This window comes from Phyllostomus discolor, chromosome 5 (genome assembly GCF_004126475.2).
Source record: "Phyllostomus discolor isolate MPI-MPIP mPhyDis1 chromosome 5, mPhyDis1.pri.v3, whole genome shotgun sequence".
NCBI lineage: Eukaryota > Metazoa > Chordata > Mammalia > Chiroptera > Phyllostomidae > Phyllostomus > Phyllostomus discolor.
In genome coordinates this window covers 65,899,885-65,924,074 of record NC_040907.2, presented here as the reverse complement: position 1 = coordinate 65,924,074, position 24,190 = coordinate 65,899,885, and the positions used below count along the sequence as shown (strand labels likewise).

The following is a 24,190-nucleotide window of genomic DNA, read 5'->3' as shown; positions in this document are numbered from 1 at the left end:
TCACTTTTTATTTCACTATCTTATTTCCTGGGTTTATACTCTCTTTAGTGTCTCTGCTAAGGCAATTAAAAAGCTATGTGATTATATATTTCTTTGACCAAATTTGACTGTTTTCTCCTGCAGGCAAGTATTTAATGGACTCTACAAGGTACTATGCCAGTCAAGGATATGTTTTGAAGACTAAAGTATTTTAAAATTTTGTAAGGTGTTTCTTTCTTGCTCTTTACTTATTCACGGTGAGTGTGGCTATTGAACTAAAAATTGCTTTAAAAGATACTAGTTATATCTACAATAGTTCTTGACTACATATATCAAAATACATTTCCTCTAGTTGATGTTTTAGGTAGTACTTGTTTAAAATCTTGTAAAAGTCTATTAAAAATTCTCACAATACTTTTCACTTCCAATAACATGAAACACATTATGAAAATATTCAAACCCTTAAACGTTCATGTTTGTATTTAATAAATGAGATTAATTTTTTTCAAGAAGCTTTACAGTTTTCAAATGCAAGAACTCCACCATATATCATCAGAGTTTTGTTCTAAGTACAAGACTTTTGCCAAAAGCAAAAGTACTCTATTATTTTAATAATGAAAACCTCAAGTATTAGAAACCAAGCTCTGTGTGGAAAAAATAAATCATTTAGGTGAAAGAGTAACAAACATTCAACGGAAGGATAATGCAGCCCTGAGGGGGATATGCATATGAATGAAGTTTATGAAATTGGTCCAATGCCTCTGCACAGAAAAAATAATTCGTTTATTTTAAAGATGCCTATAAAATGTTTTCAATATTGCAATATGAATTATTTATAGAAAAATGCACATTTAACTTTAGAACTACCATTTTACTGAACATCTTGAATTCCACCAGAACAACTAGAAATAAGAATATATTGTTTTATATATGTAATATTTGGGAGATTCTTTTTTATTTACATGCTTTTTGAAGAAGTTAAGACTTATTATCAATCTGAATCAATAACATTTCATTCAATATTTTTTCAAATTTAAGAAATTAAATTGACAGCAGGATATCAATTTAATTTTTAAATCTTACCCCAAATGCTCCTTAAAGTCGACAAATGTATAATTTTGAAGTCATGCCTGCTTATGAAAAGACTAAGTAAACACATCTAAGCTTAAATAATTTTAAAATACATTTTTAATGTGTTTGAAGTTGGTGCAGAATCTTATTAGGGAAAGGATTTGGATTTGGAGTTTTACTATAATGATACTCTACGGTACTCAAGTGGGATTCACAAGCTGCCTGTGTTTAGAATATTCCGTTTGGCCAGTTTTCTGATTAGTACTTAATGTAGCACAGACTCTAGAGGGAGCCACATAGGACGTGGATGCTCTAAGTAGGCCTCTAGTTTTATGAACTTTTCTTGAGAGAATTATGATAGAAATACGCCGTTCTACTCTTCTCATAAAATATCAAAAATGAGTGTTATTCATCTCCAGTTTCAGAAAAATACCGTAACTATAAAGAAAAAGAAAAACCATTATATTTTTAAAAGTCTCTTTAGAATACATCACAATTTTAAAGACAAAACAAGACAGCTCAAGGGAACCTGTATCACTGTGTCTTGGCTGAGCAGCAGAAGCACTGAGGCACCAATAACAGAAAGGGCTTCTTTGCTTTCTCAGTTCTCCATCAGTGACAGAGTAAGTCATATCTGACTGGCCTCTAGCTTAAAGCTAATGGCTCACTTACAAAAGTTTCATTTGGTTGTACAAGAAACATAAATACAATAATGATGAATACCTTTAAAGAGTATTATCTAAATTTAATCTACCTAGAATTTCTGAAATTAATATGACAACTGTCAATTTATGAACACTAGAGGGCAGTAAAATACTAGAAGGTATATTTAAATTACATATCTAAATGCTATCTAAAGGCCAGCCAATAATTTTTTAAAAATCAGAATATAACAATTTATTTATTTTTAGGTTGGTAAAGTACAAAGCATTCTTTGGCATGTCATTTTAGATATAACTTACTTTGCAAAATCCAAATAAGAAACGTGTCCATGATAAAATCCTGGTTTCATCTCTTTCCAGGAAGTAATATTCTTCACAAAGCGCACCTAAAACAGGAGAACAAACTCATTACTTAAGTACAATTTTAATAAAGTGAAATTTAATGACAGCAAAATACTTTCCATGTAGGCATTTAAACCCAATCACACCAGTTTCACAATTACAGACCTTAAAACACAGGTTTCTAACTAAGGAAAATATAGTGTGATCTGTAACTACTAATTCACCATAGAGAGAGCTGTCACCACATTCAGAACAAAAGAGGACCCTGACACCAAGCCGCACGATGCGATCATTCTCAGTGCCTTGCAGTGCATACACTCACACCGGGTGAGGGGAGGGTAGGTACCAACACACACGATGAGGCAGGCAGCACTAGAGAATGGGAATACTCCATGCAAATCTGTTTCCATCTCAGAGATGTATGATTCCTAAAAATCCATTTTCATTAACAAGTAGACAAAAAAACACTAAACCAAAATGATTTTTTAAAAAAACATGATGATTATCAGAAGACTTTAATGTGTTAAGAACAGATACCATAAGTTTGTTGATAAAAAATAAAATTACAGATATGATATAGGTAAAATAAAAAACTTTTAAATCTAAATATTGCTTTTTTAATTCTCTAGAATGAAAAGTATACAAAAGATTAGTTAATATAAAAGATTCTTCAAGTGTAAACATATTTTAAAAATTTTAAAAACTGTTTAATATAGAACTTGATAAACCCAAATATCACCGGCTGCAAAGCAGTGATACACAATTTCTCAGGAAAATGATAGATGTAAGGTCTGTCCAGAAGATATCCAGCCATGTAATGGGAAAAATAAGAGACATTTATTAAAGAAGATACAAGAAACTTTGTACATAGAACAATGACACCTCAGTTCCCTTCAAAGTAAGCACCTTGGGACCTCACTCAGTTCTCCCAGTAGCCATCAGCTGCCCTGTCATATTTTCCTGAATCTTACTGATGGTCTGAAATCTCTTCCCTTTCAAAGGTGATTTTAATTTTGGGGCATCAGAAGTTGAAGGGCACCAAATCTGGGCTGTAGGGGGTCTGAGTCACCTGGGTGATTTAATGTTTCATCAAAAAATTCTGCATCAGAAGCCCTGACTGGCATAGCTCAGTAGATTGAGCGCGGGCTGGGAACCAAAGTGTCCCAGGTTCGATTCCCAGCCAGGGTACATTCCTGGGTTGCAGGCCATAACCCCCAGCAACCGCACATTGATGTGTCTCTCCCTCCCACTCTCTCTCTCTCTCTCCCCCCCCCCCCTTCCCTCTCTGGGAATAAATGAATAAAATCTTAAAAAAAAAAAATTCTGTATCAGACATGATACATGAATGAGCACAATGTCTGGTGAAGCTGCCAATCACCAGTCTTCTGTATCATCTGAGTAGTTTCAAGCTTAATACAAAATTTGATGAAGACTTGTTGCTCTACTCACTCAGTCACTTTGAATATGATGGCCACACTGGACACATGCTCACTCAACAATGTCTACCGCCCCTACTGACTAGTACAGTGAAGTCATTACTGTTCACACACATGCATGACAGTCCACTCTCCTTGGCTGTCAGGTTACACTGATGTCACACAAACTGCTAGTTACATCAATAATAGCCGGACTTTTTCCAGACCGACCTCGTATTTTTGATAAGCAGATATTCATCTGCCGCATGAATATCAGCAGATGATGATGATATTCATCATCTCTACATGATGAATACCAAGTGGTTAAGAATCTCTTCGGGAGACGAGGTACAGTGTGGGGGTAAAGGCAGAGATAGGGATGAGGCGAAGGGTGGCAGCCCACCACCCTATACTGAATTGAAAGCATCTGTAAACTATGACTTCAGCCTTTAAAGCAGAGGATTGCCAACAGGATACTTTTGACAATTTATCAGTCTTTCATTTACATGTTAGAATAAGGTTAGTTACATGAGGATATCCTGGAGCATTTCCTAGCAGATTCATCAATAAGTTAACAGTGATGAATGGTGATGGCTGCCTGCTGGTTAAGGGCTGTTTGGAGGGCAGAAGGGAAACACCACAAAAGTGGCGGTGTCAGGAATGTGAACTAGAGAAAAATGAAGTTTCTGGAAGTAAAAGTTGTTTTTTAAGGGAAGCATTAATAATTCATATTCTAGAGAAATAATGGAGTTTTTGGAAGGGAAATTAAATGAACCCTATCTGTTTATCTTCCTCACACGTACACTCCCATAACCTCAAAATAAAATCTGAAAATTGAATGTAGCTAAAATTATGTTGCATTAGAAAATATTTTAGCAGATATTTTCAATTTCTCCCCACCAAAAGAAAGAGCCAAATAAATGTGTGATTTTAGGTTCTCATCTTCTTTCCTACTTGTTCTTCAAGGAAGGCACCAAACAGAATGAAAATAACAAACGACAAATGAATAAGAAATAGAAAATAAAAAATCAGATAACCTAACACTAAATCCTTAAAAAATGTTATATGGTGAATATCAAAAGTCCTTATAACTGTCAGTTAATGATAAATTATTTCACATGAGCCTTTGGTTCTATAAAAATAAGTTCCAGTATTCCAGCTGAAAAATCAGGGGGAAACAGAAGGCAAAGAGAAAGGAATGGGAGCCGGTGGTTCAAGGTGCTTACCACATGTTTAGCAACTCAGCTTTATTTTCCAAAAGCTGACATTTCGTATGGTTATGCTGGTATAAGAGGAAAATGAAAGGAGATGTCAGTTTGAAGTCTGAGAAAATAGTGTTACATAAACCAAATGTTAGAGAAGATCATAATAGTACAAACTTAAGAGTACACTGTTGTGAAAAAGTCAAGCAGAAATAAGAGTTAGATACAGGCTTCGTGTATCCTTTCCTCCACCCTTCCTAAGAAAGTTCAGGATTAAATTAAACCCTTCTAAGAACATACTTCATTCAACATGTGTCCTTCAATGGGAGACAAAGAGCCCAGGAAAGCTAGATGATGCCTGGGCTGCTTCAGGGCTTCTCAAACTTTGGCGTGCAAATGACTCTGCTAAAATGCAGATACTGCCTCAGTAGGTCTGGAGTGGGGCCTGAGATCCTGCACTTCTGAACAGTCTCCACTGGATGGCCCGGTTCTGAGAAGCAAGGCTTCATCCTGCTCGTGCAGGCCCAGGAGCTAACTGTTGGTTTTATTAATGTGAGCCTTGCTTTTGTAGTGCTTGCAAAGGTGGCCCGAGGTCTACAGAAGCTCTTTAGCAAGGATATTCACTGTTTTATGATATGGAAAAAAGTATACTGAAATAGGGGAAAATTTTCAAGATTATCTTATAAGCTACCACAGTGTATAAAACAGAAGAGGGGACAGGAGAAGAGTGAGTCCTGACTATTCAGTCTCCTCCTCCTATCCTCACACTGTAATACCTGAAGTACATCAGAACCTAAGTATTCCAAGAAATACAGTTTGAAAACGAATGGAATAAGGATTGTGTCCCTAGTTGGATTCAGGGAAGTTTAATAAAGGGAGAGAGTGAAACAAGGCATGAATCTTCCACTGCCATCATCTTAAACTCTCTTGTTTACAGAACTGGTATTTTAGTGGTGCCAGAGGTCGAGGGTATCCGGTACCGTTTATTTCATACATAAAGGAACTGCAACTCAAGAACCATGCACCTCAGGTTTTGGTCCAATCATCCCTCTACACCTCCAGCTAACTTCCTTAACTCATTACTGTCCAATTTACACCACGGGTAAAACAAGCCAAAAAAATTAGAAGGATTTGAAAGGAAAGGCAAGCAGCCACCATTCATGCCATGATTCTGATTTAAAAGCTTGGACACTGAGAATTTCAGGTTTTATCCACTGTGGAAACCCCACAAATCCCATCATTAAAACTGCTAGACCTCCAAGATCTCAAAGTTCTGTTGATGTGTCTCTCAATTGCTTATTTTCCTCATTTATTCAGTATATTCTCAACTTCCAAACCACCCCATTCACTACTCTCACTTGGACAAGCACTTTCCAACAACGATGACTGACTTATTCGTGTCCTTTGTATTGTCGTGGGTAAATGCTGAGGTTGCTAATGATTGCCAGTCAAAACTAAGAGACACAGTCTAAATATCTACATAGAACTTTTTAATTTTATTTCCTAAATTCATCCTTAGGTAAATGCAAGTGCATTAATGTTGCTTTTAAATTCTCTACACTCATTGCTAAAATCTCCAAAATACTCAGCATCTTTTTCTAATCTCCAGCTAATAGAATATTGAAGGCTACATACTTGATGCACATGTATTTTTTCCTACCTCATCAACATTTAACTAAGGCATTAAAGTCTCATTAATAAAACTGTGGCTGACTTAAACAATCTGCATAAATCAAAAGATGCTGAGCTGAGATTTACCTTCTCTATATGGACAAGAAAAAAGCGCTAAGCACAAAAATGACATCAATATGGTTATAGCGGCCCTTCACGTTGATCTGGAGAATAGAGTCTGAATGTTCTGAAGTGTCATTTACGTACTACTAAAAGTCTACACGATCCTAATCTCTTCCTTAAAAAAAAAAAACCACAGTATTTTTCAGTTTTCTTCTCTAAGGATTGACTCACCCACTTCTCCTCTCAGCCATGTTTAATGTCTATCCTCCCAGTCTCTAAAACGGCCTGTCTCTGCCCTCTTCGCCACCTTCGTTTTCCCCTTCGGAAGACCATCTAGCTGCTCTTCCTGGTCCTTAGTCTTTCTCTGCCTTCTTACCTCTCTTACAACACCTGCCTCGTCTTTCAGTTTTTCTTCCTTTTTTTTTCTTTTGTCTTTTCTTCTACAGTGAAGCATTCTGTCCACGACCTTCAGATAAAGCTCTGGAGTACTGAGAAGAGGAAATGGAGAGTAGGTGAGCAAGCCTCCACTTGGTTTATTTTATGGATTCTGACCAACTATACTTGGCACTAATGAAGATAAAGTGATAGGCAAAAAGGAGCAAAACTAATAGCTTCAAATGAAGTTCAGGGGACTGAAGACACTGCAGACTCTGGCTCGGGGAGAAAAAAAATAGCCACCAGAGTGACTTTATCCAAAGAGAATGTCTACACTCTGGTTAAACAGGCCACCAAGAAGGATGTTTCAGCAGCAGTAGTGAGACATAGTAGATGAAAAGAGATGTTTTCATGCCCAGCCTAGGGCAGAATCTAAACTGTAATTTTTGGCAGATTTTATAACTGAAGCAGAGTCAGGCTAGCAAGTAATCAGAAAAGACTTTCAGGGAAAACATAAGAAACGTGGGGAGTGGCATTGTGATTCATTTACAGTTGAATCTGACCTGAACCAGTGCTACAGAAAAAAGCTAAGAAAGCACCATCTCACTAACAGTGTATCTAGACCTACTCTTAATAAGATTAATCTCAACATTAAAATTATCTGTGATCACAAAAGAATTTGTTTGCACTATCTAAAAGTAAGAATGCCATTTGGAACATCCTGGACAAATTCCAACTTTGTAATTACTACCAATTAAATGAATACTACTATTAACTTAGGTAATTACTATATACTGAACTCCTACTCATGCATATACTTAAAATAAAAATTCATTGTACAGCATGCATAGTTTTATGAGACTAAACTAGAGAAGGAGTTCTCTACACAAAGAGGAAAACTGAGTAATTATTGGATAAAAATATAAGAAAGGTCACCAGCAATAGAATACAGTATTTTCACTAAAGTTCAGAACTGTATTATTCAACCTTTTTTTTTTTTTGTGGGAAGATGGTGGTGATGGTGGGGATGGGAGGTGTTCCAAATCTCCTGAAGTAAGGATAGATTATATTATTACCGTCAATCAGAGGGGCTCACTCCGACAGTAATTATCATCATGGTGTTATGCTCATCAAGAACTACTTTTAGTATCAAGTTGGTTCATTTGTTCACTCATTTAACATAAGTTATTTAGTGTCTACTATATTTCAGGCACTGTTTTTAAGCACAGGGGATACAGTGTTGAACAAGACAGCCAAGTTCCTGTCCTTAAAGACCTTATAACAGAGGAAAAGACAGACAACAAACAAACAAATGACTAAGTAATAGAAAAGACACAGAAAGAATAATGGTACACAGTAACTTGGAAGAAGTTCTTTAAATATATATACATACACACACGCGTGCGTGCATGCGTGTGCACACACACACACGACAAAGTAAGGTTTTTTAAGAGAATGTCATTTAAGCTGAAATGAATAACATGAAGCCAATTGTGAGAAGCCAGAAGTGCATTCTAAGGAAAAACGGTGAGTGCAGAGGCCTTTCAGTGGAAAAGGCTTGATGCATTCAATGAACTAAAAGCCAGTGTGGCTAGTAAGTGAGAGGTTAGAGCACATTAGAGCACAGGACAAAGGTTTTACTAAAAATGGCTTGTTGGTCTAGGTAAGGAATTTGGATTTTGTTGGGGAGGTAGAAACATGAATTTAAATAAAAGTACCTCATCATGCTGAGAAGATAATAATATACATGTCCCCATAATCCCACTGAGAATCATTATTCGAACCATGGTTCAAGGCCTAGAAGCATCAGTTTTGACATCAAGTGGAAAAGCTGTTGGCAGAGGACATTAAAAAGATGTGACTGCTGGTCTGGCCCACCCATGAGCTTGACAGGGATGACTGGAAGCTCCCATTCCCTCCCCTGTGCTTGGACTGTGTGCTCCACTTGCCTTCCCCATGTTAGAAGCTGTCTGAGAACAACAGCCTTGAGGCAGAAACATGGTGGAGAGACCATCTGGGCTATACGGGACTAAACCCAGTTAAGGCCTCCTGTCTCTCCCTGCCCTCCAGTATGGAGGCCAGTTTCAAATGACCTGCTAAGGAGGTTTCAACCCAACAGAAGCTTTATAGAAGTTCTGAATAGCAGGCTGCATCTTAGTCCTGAATCAGAACGTGCATTTTAACTAGTGATTAGTATACACATGGTAAGTTGAGAAGCATTCATCTAAAGTGCTGTGCTGAAAAAGCAGCATGTACAACTAATATCGAACCACAGGATCTAATGCAAGTGACCAGAAGTTGGCTTGATAGTGAAGAACAAAAAATTACTTTCAAAGAACAAAGAATTACTGTGTTGTTCTACAAAGAATGCCAATTCTACATATTTTCAATGTCTGAACAGAAAGGGGTTACATACAATTACAGACCTAAAATATATAAGGGCAGAAAAGAATGAAGAAATATCATAAAAGATGGTACCACTTACTATTTGGCATAGTTACTTTAAAGACAAGATGTTCTCTAATTTAGAGTTATTTTCATGATAGCAGAGGAAACTTCCTTTTCCAGCCAGAACAGCTGATGGAGTGAGTATCTGTCCTGCCAACTCCTGTCTATTGACTGAGTCAAGCCCATTCAAAAACATACCTATGACCGAGTCTGCCTTATTCTTATTACTTAGTATTCTCATGCCTTATGAGCTCAACTGTTCATCTGTTAATCCCCTTGTTCTTTTTCTCTTATTTTATCCCAACTTCTTAATTTTGAAAAAGTCCTTATCTACAGAAAAACTGATGAACTGTACAGCCAACATCTGTACAGTTTTCACCAAGATTCATTAACTGTTAACATTTTGCCACCTTTCTGTATCTCTCTCTCTATATGTATATATAAATATCTAGAGGGATACAGACACACAATTTTTCCAGAAACATTTGGATGCTAGTAGCAGATCCCTTTGATCAAGGATCCAATCACAGATCACACATTACATTTGGTTTTCACGTCTCCTTGGTCTCACCTAGTCCAGGGAAGCCTATGTCACCCTGACCCTGACATTTTGGGTTGTCATGACACTGACACTTTGAAAAAATTCAGAATAGTTGTTCTCAAGGATGTTCTATAACACGGATTTGCCTATTTCCTCAAGAGATCCAGGTTAAACATTTGGGTGAGAAGTATTTTTGGTTAAACATTTTGGTGAGAATACCACATACTGAGGTTTCCTACAACAGCCCTCATAGTTCCTGTGACTGTTTTATGTTCCCAAGTAACTTACAAACGAGCTCCCTGAAAGATGTGGCCTTGCTTTTTATCTCTGGCATTTCCCCAAAGCCTTCCTACAATCTCTGTATATATTACATACTCAATAACTGAAAATGTAAAAGCAGAGTTGACAACCATTTCTAAAATAGCGGAATATGTGTAACTATTGAATAGTTTTATACTAGACTAAAAATTGAGCTTTGCCTCGAAAATTTTTGAGAGAAACAATTATACATGTAAACAGTTCAGCACTGTGTACAGTATGCACAAAATACACCTGGGAAAGGGTCGGGGCTAAGAGCAGGGATTACGCAGACTAAACTGCGAGAATAAAGAGAGTGGTCATCCACTATATCCCAAAATATTTTTATGAGTAGACTGGGTTTGAAATGAGAAGACTGAGACAATGGCAGATTTAACAAAAATCTAATCTTTTAAGTCTCACTTCAGTCAGCTATTGATTAGAAACTATTTCTCAGAGGAACAAGAAAAGCAAAATAGGTCATTTAATTACTGTCTGAATGATAAAGCAGTTGAGAACAGTACACAAGAACAAAAACATGGAATAAAGATTAAAGTATGTGATGCAAAATAAATATTTTAAAAATATTTTCAAGGCATCTGGTATAATTTAGACGTTTACATTTAAATGAAGTTTACTATATTAAATGTGAAATTAAGATGCTATCTAATATGCCATACAAAGGAGAGAGAGGCAGATAACTCCTCTCTGAATTATTCGAACAAATGCATCTATATAGAACAAGACCAATGAGTAATGTAGATAATGGTATATTAGAGAATACTTGGTATATAAGTCATTCCCAATTAAGAGTAGGTTCTCAGTAACCAGCTGACATTTTGAAATATGTCAGCTAATGATTAAGAGTATTCTTCTCGCCCTGGCTGGCATAGCTCAGTGGATTGAGCGCGGGCTGGGAACTAAAGTGTCCCAGGTTCGATTCCCAGCCAGGGTACATTCCTGGGTTGCAGGCCATAACCTCCAGCAACCGCACATTGATGTTTCTCTCTCTCTCTCTCCCTTCCTTCCCTCTCTAAAAATAAATAAATGAAATCTTTAAAAAAAAAAAAAAAAGAGTATTCTTCTCACCCTGGCTGGCGTAGCTCAGTGGATTGAGCATGGGCTGCGAACCAAAGTGTCACAGGTTTGATTCCCAGTCAGGGCACATGCCTGGGTTGCAGGCCATGGACCCCAGCAACCGCACATTGATGTTTCTCTTTCTCCCTCCCTTCCCTCTCTAAAAATAAATAAATAAAATCTAAAAAAATAAATAAAAATTAAAAATAGCACAACATTAAAAAAAAAGAGTATTTTTCTCCTCTCCCCACACAAATACATTTTAAGTGTTGTTCATTATGTAATTCAATTGCCTTTAAGATAGTGTTCATGCTTCTCTTTGGCTGGGTTTTCTTCCTACATGTAACTAACAAGCTATTGAAAGAAAAACAGAAGCTTTATCTCATCCAAATGCTACATGATGCCTATAAATGTGTCATATGTGGTAAGCTTCTATAGATTTGTATTTCCTGAAAAAAAAAATCATCATTATCGTTGTCAGACATCTTACAGCTGCCATAGAACTCTGTAAGGCTGGACACAAAACAACTCTAAAAATTGAACAAACTAACTATACCTTTCTAAAAAAAGTTACTAAAGAAATCTAACATTATATGAGCATTAAGAAATGTCCTTTTAAACCGAGATATATTCTGGAAAGCAATCATGCAAATAGATTTAAAACGTACCATATGCCGTACAAAAACTGATTATTTAGGACACTTGCCTTTAGATTATATAATATTACATAATGAATTACTTTTATGACCCACTTAGCTAAATTAGCTCATATTTCTTCTCATTTACTGACAAGTTATTTAGTTTGGCCGACAGATGTAGATTTTCAGTTCTATGAAAGAGTAACTGAGGATACTGCAGAGAGCTAAGAATTATATGGGCGATGATATTCCATATACTATTGGCCTTTACAAATGGCTTTCTAGAAAAAAGTGAACTTTAACCTCATGTACCAATGTTATCCTCTTGCTTTAGAGTAAGGATTAGATATGCTAAATAACAGGATGACAGAGTCAATTCTGCAATAATAATACAATTTCAGGTGTTTTCAAATAAATACATTCTCACCATATGAGTATCACAAATACCTTCCTAATAAGGCTACCCCAATAAGGTAGTTAATCCTAGGTATCATTTTGAACAAAATAAACTAACGAGCAAAAGAGAACCAGAGGCATAGAACCATACAGGCTGACAGCTGTCAGAGGGGAGGGCGGAAGTGGGGACCGACTGAAGGAAGGTGAAGGGACCAGTAAAAGCACACACACGAAGGACCCATGGACGTGGGCAATGGTGAGGGGACTGATTACAGAAGTGGCGGTGGGGGAGGCCAGGTGGAGGAAGGCGAAGGGGGGAAAAGTGGGACAACTGTAGTAGCATAAACAATAAAATATTTTTTAAAAATCCTAGGTAGTATTTCAAATATTATCTTTTATCCTCATGGGGGATAATAACCATTCTCTTCAATACTTGGTGAAAGAACCTTATATATTTAAAATTATATTTAGAACTCCTGGTGTGGAGAAAGTGTGTGCAACTACTGATAAAGAGATGAATGGATTTCATTTCATGAGATAATTTCCTCCACTTTTCTTAAAACACTTCCATAAAATTATCTATCCATTTATCTAAAGTTTCTTGACAACTTGAAAGGCAAGATTATATTAAAATATAAGCCACAACCCCTATTTTCCAGAAGTTTATATCTAATATTTACATAAATTACTAGTAAAGATAAGAAGAAATTCACAAAACTGAGCCATACAGAATACAGATAATCATCGAATAAAGAATTCTCTATCTTAGGTTGAGACAATATAATGTTTTTTATTGCACAGTCTCTTGCTAATAATACAGTATTTTTTTAAAAGAATACCATACTGAAGAACATCAATTTTCTCTTCAAATATTCAAACTATAAATTCATTTATTTCACAAATATTTGAATACATACTATATGCAAAGAAATGTACCAAATACTGTTAAGAATTTAAAGTTACAAAAAAATGTGGTTGATTCCTTCCCCCAACAGACTTATAATTCATTGGGATCGACATACATATCCCTTAAAACACTTTATCCCCTTGACATACAAAATTTGAGTGAGGGAGTATCAGAAAACATGTATTCCTTCAGTGGTGTTTACCTGATCTTGCAGTGACATCACTGGATTATTTTTGGTAGTGTTGATGTGAAGAACATGGTACTTATTCTTTGCACACAGGTCATAGGCAATATTGGTAAAAGAGGTGCTTGCAGTTTTGGGGACTCGGTTATAAATGATCACCATGTCCTCTTCCTCATCTAAAGGGGCATCTTGCCGAGGGCCATCCATTGTATGACGTTGCTCAATTTCTCGGACTTCATGCCTTGCAATAGCCCTTTCTGCAAAGAAAAACAAATATAAACTCAGTTTTTAAAGAGACAATAAAAAAGTAAAATACTGAAAAGAATTTCCTATGCTTGGAATATAATGCTCCTTTTCAAGAACTGGGTGAGAGCAGCTGAAGAAGTGTTTTGAGGATTGAACTACCTTTGAAGAACAATACATATGCATATAAAACAGAACAAAAGAATACCACAGACCCCAGAGTTCCTTAGTGTACTCCGAAATCCACATTACAGTCTTTTATAGAATTTATAAAACTTGAACTAATCCTCAAACACACAAAAACAGATTATTCAGAATACTGAATTTCATAGTAAAAACTACACTTAGAAAGTTAGATCACTTAAAATTTAAGCAAAGATTTTCAAATTTATTACTTAGGATTTAGTTATTCTCTGGTTTATCAAAATGTAGCAGGGCAATAATTATAAATGCTGGTGTGATTTTAGGTAACAAAAGTAGAAACAACTCCACCACAAAACCTTTATCTTTTTGGTGTGCATTATAGATAAGTCCTGGTTATGTTTTATTCCGTAAATCCCATAGTTCCTCTAATCCAAATCCCTATCTACCATGTAGTTTGAAAAGCAGTTAACATTTTACTTTCTACTATTCCCTATTTAACACACATTTTAGCTTCAAATAATTTTTAGAATTATAGAGCAAGAAGAGCAAAGGAAGAAATGAAGAGAAAACATCTCTAACAAGATTGTATATTTCTTTGCACAGAAACAGCTGCTCCCACATAGCATGCACCTATCCCCAGGTCTTTGTGCAAACTACTACACCTGCCTGCCTGCCTTAAACACTCTTCCATTCTCTCTCTACCCCAATCCTACCAGGTGAACTCTTCAACCTTCACACTCAATTTCACCATCACTTGCAAGGGAAGCATTATCTGTTCTCCCTAACTAGGTCAAATTACACACGTGCACCTGGGTAGGGGCTGGGGTTGCAGGGATCAAGCAAAAAGGAGAAAACACTTATGGACATGAGCAACAGTGTGGTCATTGTGGGGCAGGGGCAGTTGGAGGAGGTGGAGGAGGGTATAAGGGATAAAGAGTAATGGGAGGAGACTGGACTTGGAGTGGTGAACACACAGCACAGTGCACAGATGTGTTGTGGAACTGCACACCTGAAACCTGTATACATGTTAACCAGTGTCACCCCAATAAATTCCATAAAAAGGAAATTACACATGTGCATACACATACGCATCATGTACCTCATACTACATGTCTTGTACTTACCATAAGTGCAACTTTACATTAAATGTACTGTCATTAGTGTCTCCCCACCATAATGCCTATGATTTAATAAAGTGATATGAAAAAGCAGTGTGCTATAATTATTGTAACAAGTTTGGGCTTTGAATATTGTTGGAACACGAATCTTAAATTTTGGTTCAGGAAATAAGGTCACCATACTACAGAGAATACACTTTGAGCTAAGGATTCACATTCAGAAGGCTTGAATTAAGGTTCCAGGCTTGCTGCTTATTAGTACTGGGCTTTTCAAAACAGGAGGAGAAGGACCTATACTCTCTCTGTATATATGCATACACATGTATCCTTTTTTTCTCCTTGGGAGAGTTGGCTGGAAATGTAAGAACATGAGCTAAATGCTGAACACACTGTTGGATTGCCAGACATCAGGAGATGTTACATAGGTAACTGGATATGTAGGTTGAGAGTTGAGAATAAAGGTTCAAGTAGAAGAAAGGCATCTGGGAAAACCATGGGAATGGAAGAAATTGCCTAGATAATGTAGAATATGCAGTATGGAAAGAGCCCCTAGGACAGAATCTTAGAAAATATGGACACTTTGAAGGGCTAGGTAGAAAAAGACAATCCACAGAAAGAAGCTAAAAAGAAAAAAGAAAGAAAAAGGAACAGGACAGACTTTTCAGAGGTACAGGCTACATTTTAGAAAGCATAACATTTTCCAGACTGACAGTGCTTTCCAAATGAACCTATAAGTCAAGGTACTGTATGATGCTATAAGCCTCTACACAGGATTTGGAAGTTGTCTCAAATTAAACTGACCAAGTATTTACAAGAGCCTATGTATGTTACTATACTAAGTAATTTAAAAAAAATCTTATCTTCCAAACAGCCTCAAACTATCATGGTGGCCACAAACCATCGCGAACCCGCAGGTCTACACACGCCCCCTTCTCTGCTCAGAGCAGTGAAACAGCGCTGCTGTCGCGATGGACGGGCAGGGCATTCCTTCTCCAGCAGCCCAGACACGTGCCAGACTGCCTTCATAATCGTGATTCACCGACGATCAACAACGCTAAATGTTCTTTCACTAGTTTGTCTGAAATCAAGCATTTTTTTAAAGAGCAGATTTATGTTATTTCACATATTGGCATCCACTTTACCTATAGAAAACTTAGTGATTAAAGAAAAAGTGCAATATTAATAGTTTTTGTAATTACCCCTTTCACTTACAAATTTTACATGCCCAATAACTGCTTTGAAAATTAGCCAATTAATTAAAAATACTTTTAAAAGTTGTTATTTAGCATGTGGAATTTTTATTCTGTAGGGTACTAAAACTCTACCTGGACCATTGAAACTAATATGTTTTCAAAATTAATCATTGTTCTTGGTTCATTATGTGCATTAAATTGTATGAGTGTATATTTCACACAATTTTTAAAAATTGTCTTAAATTATGAAAAGGTACAAATACAACAGTATGTTCCTCATTCAAATAATATATGCATTTTCTATTTTTCAAGTGTTTTTATACTGTATAAACAAGAAAGACAATTATTACCATAGTGTAATGCCTAAAACTACATAAAAGATAAAATTAAGAGAATTTTTGTTAGTGATATATTTTTATCAAATCAAATCTCAGTTAGTTGAACAACAGTAACTAGTATTAATGGTAAACTACTCTTTTCTTCTGTGACAATACTTAAAACCAATAAGACTTTGTAATACGAACATATGCTTTAGTATTCTAAGTATTTGACGGTTCCATTTTTTTTCCAAAGGTGCTCTGCATCTAGTTAGTACAGTTTCTTCTGAGACCCTCTCGAATCAACAGGGAAGCTTTATTACAGCACATTTGTAGTGTACAATATGTTGGCAGAATACTTAAAATAGTTAAGGTGCATTTTAAAGTAATGTTTTTTCATGTTGGATTAATGAATTACGCAGACTGTGCTATGCAAGCTATTTCAGAACCACCACAAAACATGAAGCCTACAAATAACTTGAGATGCAGACTCGAGTCATGAAATTACAGGCAGGCCAGGCAACACTGGCACTACTGTGCCCGACACTGAAGACTGACACTGAATCCCATGACAATTCTAGTTTTTCTGAGCTCCTGTTGGAAGTGGCACATATCTCAACTATAAATAAACTTTTCTGTGTGGAAGACAGTCAACAAATTCAAGTCTTTTAAAGACCATAACAATAAATACCTATTTCTTCACTGACATTGTATTAAAGGCCTTGTGTATTAAAAGACTGCAGTGATCAAGCTAAATATAAAACACTGCACTAAATAGACCTACCTAAATTCTACATGGCAGTTAAGTCACAAATACACACACACACATTCACATATATTTGACTACAGAAAAACTGATGAAAAGATCTTTTTATTTTTAACCACAATGTATCCATTAATGACCAATTTTTAAAAAAATTAATACTGTTGTTTTGCCAGATAAAGATACTACTAAGAAAGGAAACTATAGGCCAATATCCCTGATGAACACACACACACTAAAATCCCCAACAAAATATTAGCAAACTGAATACAGCAATACATCAAAAAGATCATACACCATTTTCAAGCGAGATTTATTTTGGGAATGCAAGGTTGGTACAACTTTGCAAATCAGTAACTGTGATCCATCACATAAACAAAATGAAGGATAAAAACCACATGATCATTGATAGATGCAGAAAAGACATTTAACAAAATCCAGCACCTATTTATGATGAAAACTCTCAGCAAAGTGAAAACAGTGGGATCATATGCACACCTAGACATAATAATGGCCATATATGACAAAGCCATGGCCAGCATCATACCCAACAGGCAAAAACTACAAGTGTTCCCCTTAAGATTGGGAGCAAGACGGGGATGTCAGCTTTCACATCTCTTATTCAACATAGTCCTGGAAGCCCTAGTCATAGCGATCAGACTAGAAGAAATAAAAGTCATCCAAATTGAAAAGGAAGAAGTAAAACTGTCTTTATTTGCAGATGATCTCGTACTGTACATAGACAACTTAAAGATTCCACCAAGAAACTACTAGAACTGGGAAATGAATTCACTAGAGTAGCAGGATGGAAAATTAATGTCCAGAAATCAGGGAGCTTGCAGCCAAGATGGAGGTATAGGTAGAGATGCTTTGCTTCCTCACATAACTAAAAGAAGGATAATAACCAATTTAAAAATAAAAAACCACCAGACTTGCCAGAAAGTCAAACTGTATGGAAGTCTGACAACAAAGGAGTTAAAGAAGAAACAGTCATCCAGACTGGTAGGAGCGGCGGAGAGGATGTGCAATAAGGCAGTGACTGGTGGACCGGCTGGTGGACTGAGGGAAGGAAACGAGGATTCGAATCAACAATTTGGAACAAGAGGAAGAAAATAACATTCAACCAGAACAGAATGAAGAAACAAGAATTCAAAAAAAAAATGCAGAGAGGCTTAGGAACCTCTGAGACAACTTTAAATGTTCCAACATCCAAATCACAGGGGTGCCAGAAGGAGGAGAAGAGCAAGAAATTAAAAACTTATTTGAAATACTAATGAAAGAAAACTTCCTCAATCTGCTGAAGGAAATAGACATACAAGTCCAGGAAGCTCAGAGAGTCCCAAACAAAATGAATAAAAAGAGAACCATATCAAGACACATCATAATAAAATGACCCAAGATTTTTTAAAAAATCACATGATCATATGAATCTATGTAAGAAAGGGATATGACAAAATTGAACACATTTGTAATAATGTTTCTTAGAAAAATAAGAACAGAGGGGAACTTCCTCTACAAAAATACTATAGCTACCATTCTACTCCATGGTGAAAGACAAAAGTTTTCCTCGTAAAATCAGAAACAAGACACGATGTACAGTCTCACTACTCTTATGTAACATAGAGCTGGAAGTTCCAACTAGTGAGTGAAAGCTAAAAATAATAATAATAATAATAATAATAATCTTGTATTGCTTTGTACAGTAACATGCTGTACCGGTTGCAGCCCAGGGGTAATAGACTATACCATCTAGGTTTGTGTGTGATGTTCACACTACAACAAAATTACCTACTGACATCTTTCTCAGAATGCATCCTTGCATTACCAAGCAGCACATGCCTGTATAATTATTATCTCTTGTTTTGATTCTTAAAACAACCCTAAGAGGCACCATATTATAAGGAAAGTGAATGCTGATGTCAGGATACCATCCCAGGTCACTCTGATTCCAGAGCCTGTACTTCCACATTGTACTGGTAGTCTGAGATGCTATATTAGGAAGGAGAAGAGCCACACAGTTAAACACAGCATGACAGTATTATAGAAGTATCTATGGTTTTTGCAATGCCTGTTTTTAAAATATATTCTAGTTAAAAATCGTAAGTGAGCTGGCTTCAAGACTTCACTCTTTACATGTCTCAATCACTTGAAATAAATAGTCTCATAGAACATGGCAAGTCCTCTACTATGCTTTTTCCTTTCCTTTCCTTTTCTTTTAATTTATTTTTAGAGAGAGGGGAAAGGAGGGAGAGAGAGCGAAACATCGCTGTGTGGTTGCCTCTCACACCTCCCCAACTGGGGACCTGGACTGCAACCTAGGCATATACCCTGACTGGGAATCAAACCGGCAACTATTTGGTCCACAGGCCAGCACTCAATCCACTGAACCACACCAGCCAGGGCGTTTTTTCCTCGTCTTAAGATATACCACAATATTACATCTCAAAATATTCCTTACCTTTCTACAAACTTCTCAAGTGATTTATTCCTATTTTCAGTTTTCATCTTGTAAAAAAAATCAACAAATGCCACTGGAATAAATGCCATAAGAGAGAAGAACAAAATATTTCTGAATTCAAGAATGGGGGAGGTGGGAAACTTCTAAAGAAAGATACAATGAGTAAGTTAAGACCTGAAAGGATGGGACTAGCTTTCAAAATATAGAGATGGGTCATGGAGAAAGGCATGAAAGCCTGCATAATGGTAAAGGTAGATAAATAGCAAAATATTAGTATAATTTGATTATAAAATTATTTAACTACAGTGGTGTGAAATAGCTAAAAAATCTATGACAATTTTAGAATACACTGAAAAAAATATAATTATCAAAGTAACAACTGTTCCACATATTGGGCCTTTATTATGGGCCAGAAAAATGCTTTGTATTTAAATCTACATTATTTCATTTGATTTTTACAACAACTCTATGCCTACTACCTATAGGTGGTAAGTGGAAATAAAGACTCTGTTCAGAATCCAAACCATCAATCTGTCTAAAACCAAAGCCAATATTCCTAACCAAACATAGTAATTACTCTTAAATCACAGGAAGGTACAATTCCTAAGAAATACATATTCAGTCACACAAGGCTATCATGTATCATTTCAGGCACACACACAAAAAGATAGAGTACATTCAAAATGTGAATGAACTGGATGAACCATGCCACACAAAGGAGTGTTTCAAAAAACTCAACTCAAGCGCTGGCTGGCGTAGCTCAGTGGATTGAGTGCGGGCTGCGAACGAAAGCATCGCAGGTTTGATTCCCAGTCAGGGCACATGCCTGGGTTGTAGGCCACGGCCCCCAGCAACTACACATTGATGTTTCTTTCTCTCTCTCCCTCCCTTCCCCGTCTAAAAATAAATAAATAAAATCTTAAAAAAAAAAGAGAAACACTAAAATCTAAAAATTGCTTAAAAAAAAACAATCCACTTAAGAGAAATTTCATAAAAGAAAGTGCTTCACCTGTAACTAGTATAAAATATTTAATGCAAACTAAAAAAAATAAGTAAATAAAAATCCTCTAATTTCACTGGCCTTTTTATAGCTTCTCTCCAAATTCCTATCTAATCACTGATATTTTCTAAAAAGTATTAAAAGCAACTTGAAATATTTAAAAAGTGACTGTGGAAAGCAGGCATCCTTTCTGCAGTATTATTCCAGATGATGATAAATTGTTGCTCAGCAGAGAATGGGCTTTCAAATAATTAGGCAGGCAAAGGAAAGACAGATGCAGTTTAGGGCAAAGTAAACTATAAGTCTCTAGAGATACTCAGAGAGAGGCAACATGAGGGCTTGCCCCAAAGGATGATGTAAAAAGGGTTTCCTGGACTGGTGAGAGCTGAAATCAAGGGGCTTCTGTGGTCCATTTCCACTAAATAAATTTCATAAAACTGTATCAATTTCTCCTCTACAGTATATGTGTATTTTGGAGAACTTCCTCTACCCAGCCACTACCAAGCTCCAAAAAATAAGAAAAAGCAGAAACAAAGACAGAAGCAGATCAGTGACAACTGAGCAAGAGGGAGTGGAACACTTAACACTTTCCCACAATCTTGTTTTACTCAGGGACACCGGATATATCTTTGTCCACCTTGACAGAGACAAAGAATGCATCCCCTGTGATTCCTGTGAGAATACAAATAATGAGCAGTCATACTATACTATGCAGCTTTGAATAATAAAAATTTGTAATAATTTATAACCAAGTACTATATAACTAGATTCATTAAATAATTCCATAAACATTTACCAAGAGTCTATTAATTTATAAGCATTTCACCAGGTCCTAGAGCTAAACCTACTCTTGGAGAATTTGGTGGTACATCATAATAAAAGTTTATACAAGACACAATGGAGGTCCCCAAAACAGGATGCTCAGCAAAGACTCAAAAGAGCAGGTGACTGAGAAAGATAAGGAAGTACCTACTGAGCAGAGAAAGAAAGGCACTCCAGGCAGAGGGGGAAGTATGAGTGATGCCCCTGGATGCATACTACTGCATGGTACACTTAGGCTTTAGAAGTGGTTCTTCTTCTTTTTCCCCAAACTATGTAGTTCTATTTTCTAAATAGAATTTATTGGAGTGAAAGAGGTTCTTGATAAGCTTAGAATATGGGAGAAGGATGAGGGCAAGGTGAAACCTGAGGTAGAGAGTGGGCAGAGGCCAGCTCACAGCGTCTCACTCACCATCCGGGGAGTATGCATTGCATCCTGTAAGTCGACAGTTCTCAAACTTACGCGTCTCAAAACCTCTTTCTAGGATTAAAAGCTGAGGACTCCAAAGACTTTTTGTTTGTGTGGGTTATATCTATCAATGTCATATTAGAAATAAAAATGACAAAACTTTAAGAATATTTAATCTACTTAAAAATAATATAATAAAGCATGTTAGCATAAATTTTTATGCTGACATATTTTGTGAAAATATTTTTCCAAGACAAAAAAATAGGAAAGAGTGATATATTTTGCATATCTTTTAAAAACTTTATTAATAAACTTTCCCTACATTTTTTATTGATCTACTTTGTAGTGTCATTTGGAAAATACTGGGTCATGGAGTTATGTAGATCCTTCAAATGCTAACACATTTATATATAATTTCAAAAGAAACCCACTTTCATTATATCACCACCAATCTCATCAGAAAAGTCTCTAAGTGTTGGGAAGCTGTCATGCTCACAGTGGCAGAGACACATTGCTCAAATTTTATAACCAGCAACAAATACTGGCAGTTCTTTTCCTTAAAGTGACAAGTTCACTTTGTTCATTTCTCAGAAAATAACTGCCAACGACCAACGTCTGAATAAACATAATTTGTCTGTTGGTTGTTCAAGTAAAAACAGTGTTATATAAAAAAAGTGGCTTATTGAGCTTGGAAATCAACACAAACAGTGCTTTTCCTCAAGACAACTACTGTACTTAGGTACACAGAAGTGTTTGGTGTGCTTTCTCATTTGTCACAGAATATTAAAAAGGCATGTACTAAACAGTCAAGATTATTTTAATAAAGTTAATCATTTTGACTGCTTTATAAAGGCCATTCTTACATGAAGATGGCTTTTAATGGGGGCAGGTGGGTAACTGTGAGTGCAAGGTGGTGAAGAATACAATTATTACTAATACAATTTGCTACCAGTACTGCCTTTGTACCCTAAGTGCAAATAACCAGTGAAAAAGGCAAGTAACACCTTAGAGTTATCATGAAAATTGTTAACTACACTGTGAACCCCCTGAATGGGTCTTGAGGACCCAAGACTCAAGGACTCCATTTTAGAACATCTTCTATAAGCAATGTAGAGCCATTTTTTAAGAATTTAAAGTAATAGCCCATTGGGACTTCCAAAATGCAAGATCACATGAGGCCTCATTTCAGAGATAACCCTTTGAATTGAATATTAATGTCCTGAAGACACAACGTGGATTAAGACCTGAAGGCAACTCCAATAAGGATGGGGCAGTACTGGTAGGATGTAAGTAAATGAAACACGTAAGTAAATGGAATAGAAGAGGTCGAAGAGTTGTCTCCAAGCTTCTGTATTGAGAAAGAGGAAGGGGCCACTCACTGAGTCTGAGAATTAGGGACAGGAGGAAGAACCAGGGAAGGAGAAGGAAGGAATTCAAGATATTTGGAAATCTACACTGAAGTTCAAAATGAGAAATAAAATATGTAGGTGGTCTATTGAAGCATCTATTTTCACAAAGGTTTTTATTTTGAACTTACGTAACAGGCCTGGAAGACAGGGTAGAAAACGCACAACAGCAGAAAAGATCTGGACTGGAGAGGACAGTGTGGCATTCATTCCCTCACACCTCATGGACAGCCACATACCCCTCTGTGTGAGTTTTTGGAGAAAGGGCATGCAGGACCATAAAGGAGCTATCTCAGTGAAGGGCTCGGTAATACACAGTTAGGGAAATATTATTTAAGTTAGGGAAATATTAGCTACTAGAATAAATAAAATTTCAATTGTTGTCTACCACAGAAGTTTAGTTCTTATTAAAGTAGCAATGTGTGTGTTCCTGGTTGGTAAGTGGCCTTTTACACAATGATTCAAGAAATCAGGCTCCTTCCTTTTTCTGAATGACATTCTCCCAGGACCTCACAGACTTCTGCATCCATTTAACAGACACAGGAAGGCAGAGTGGAGAAAACACAATAGTTTCCTAACTTATACTGTCAAAAACACTAGTCGTATGGCTATTCCTAGGTGCATTGGTGATTAGAAATTTAGTCTTCGGGCAGGCAGTTGCCTCCTAACAGTAACTACATAAGATGAAAAGACAAGTATAAATAGTTGGTGTATATACAGCCATCTGCCCACACAGGCACGCAAAGTGGATGGGGGTGTGTACGTGAGCTCTAATATTTCCTGACACTTTCTCTTGGGGCTAAAGCTGACACAATGATACTTGTTTGGAGATGGTTGCCCAGTTGACCAAGCAGAAGCTTGCAGGTAGAGGGGATTCTGTTTTTTCTTTTTCAACACATGTAAAACATTTCTGGAATTTCCAGAAATATCAGACTGGCATTTAAATTGAATTGAAAATGAGGTCCTGGGTGAACATCTGGCGACACGACCAAGTGAAAAAGAGGCTATTACATAGTTTTAATTGCACTATTACACAACTCTGACCCCATTCA

The 24,190-nt window shown here is 36.5% G+C and overlaps 1 protein-coding gene across 2 annotated transcripts in view; it reads right to left on the bottom strand.

Moving 5' to 3' along the window:
* HS2ST1 (heparan sulfate 2-O-sulfotransferase 1) overlaps positions 1–24,190 on the bottom strand; it is a 169,215-nt gene that overhangs the window by 29,351 nt on the left and 115,674 nt on the right. For both annotated transcript variants that reach the window (XM_028511775.2, XM_028511774.2), the window contains exons 2-3: positions 13,287–13,525; positions 2,013–2,098 (exon numbers count right to left, since the gene is read on the bottom strand). In XM_028511775.2, coding sequence (XP_028367576.1) covers positions 2,013–2,098; positions 13,287–13,525 — 325 coding nt within the window. The remainder of the gene's footprint in view (positions 1–2,012; positions 2,099–13,286; positions 13,526–24,190) is intronic.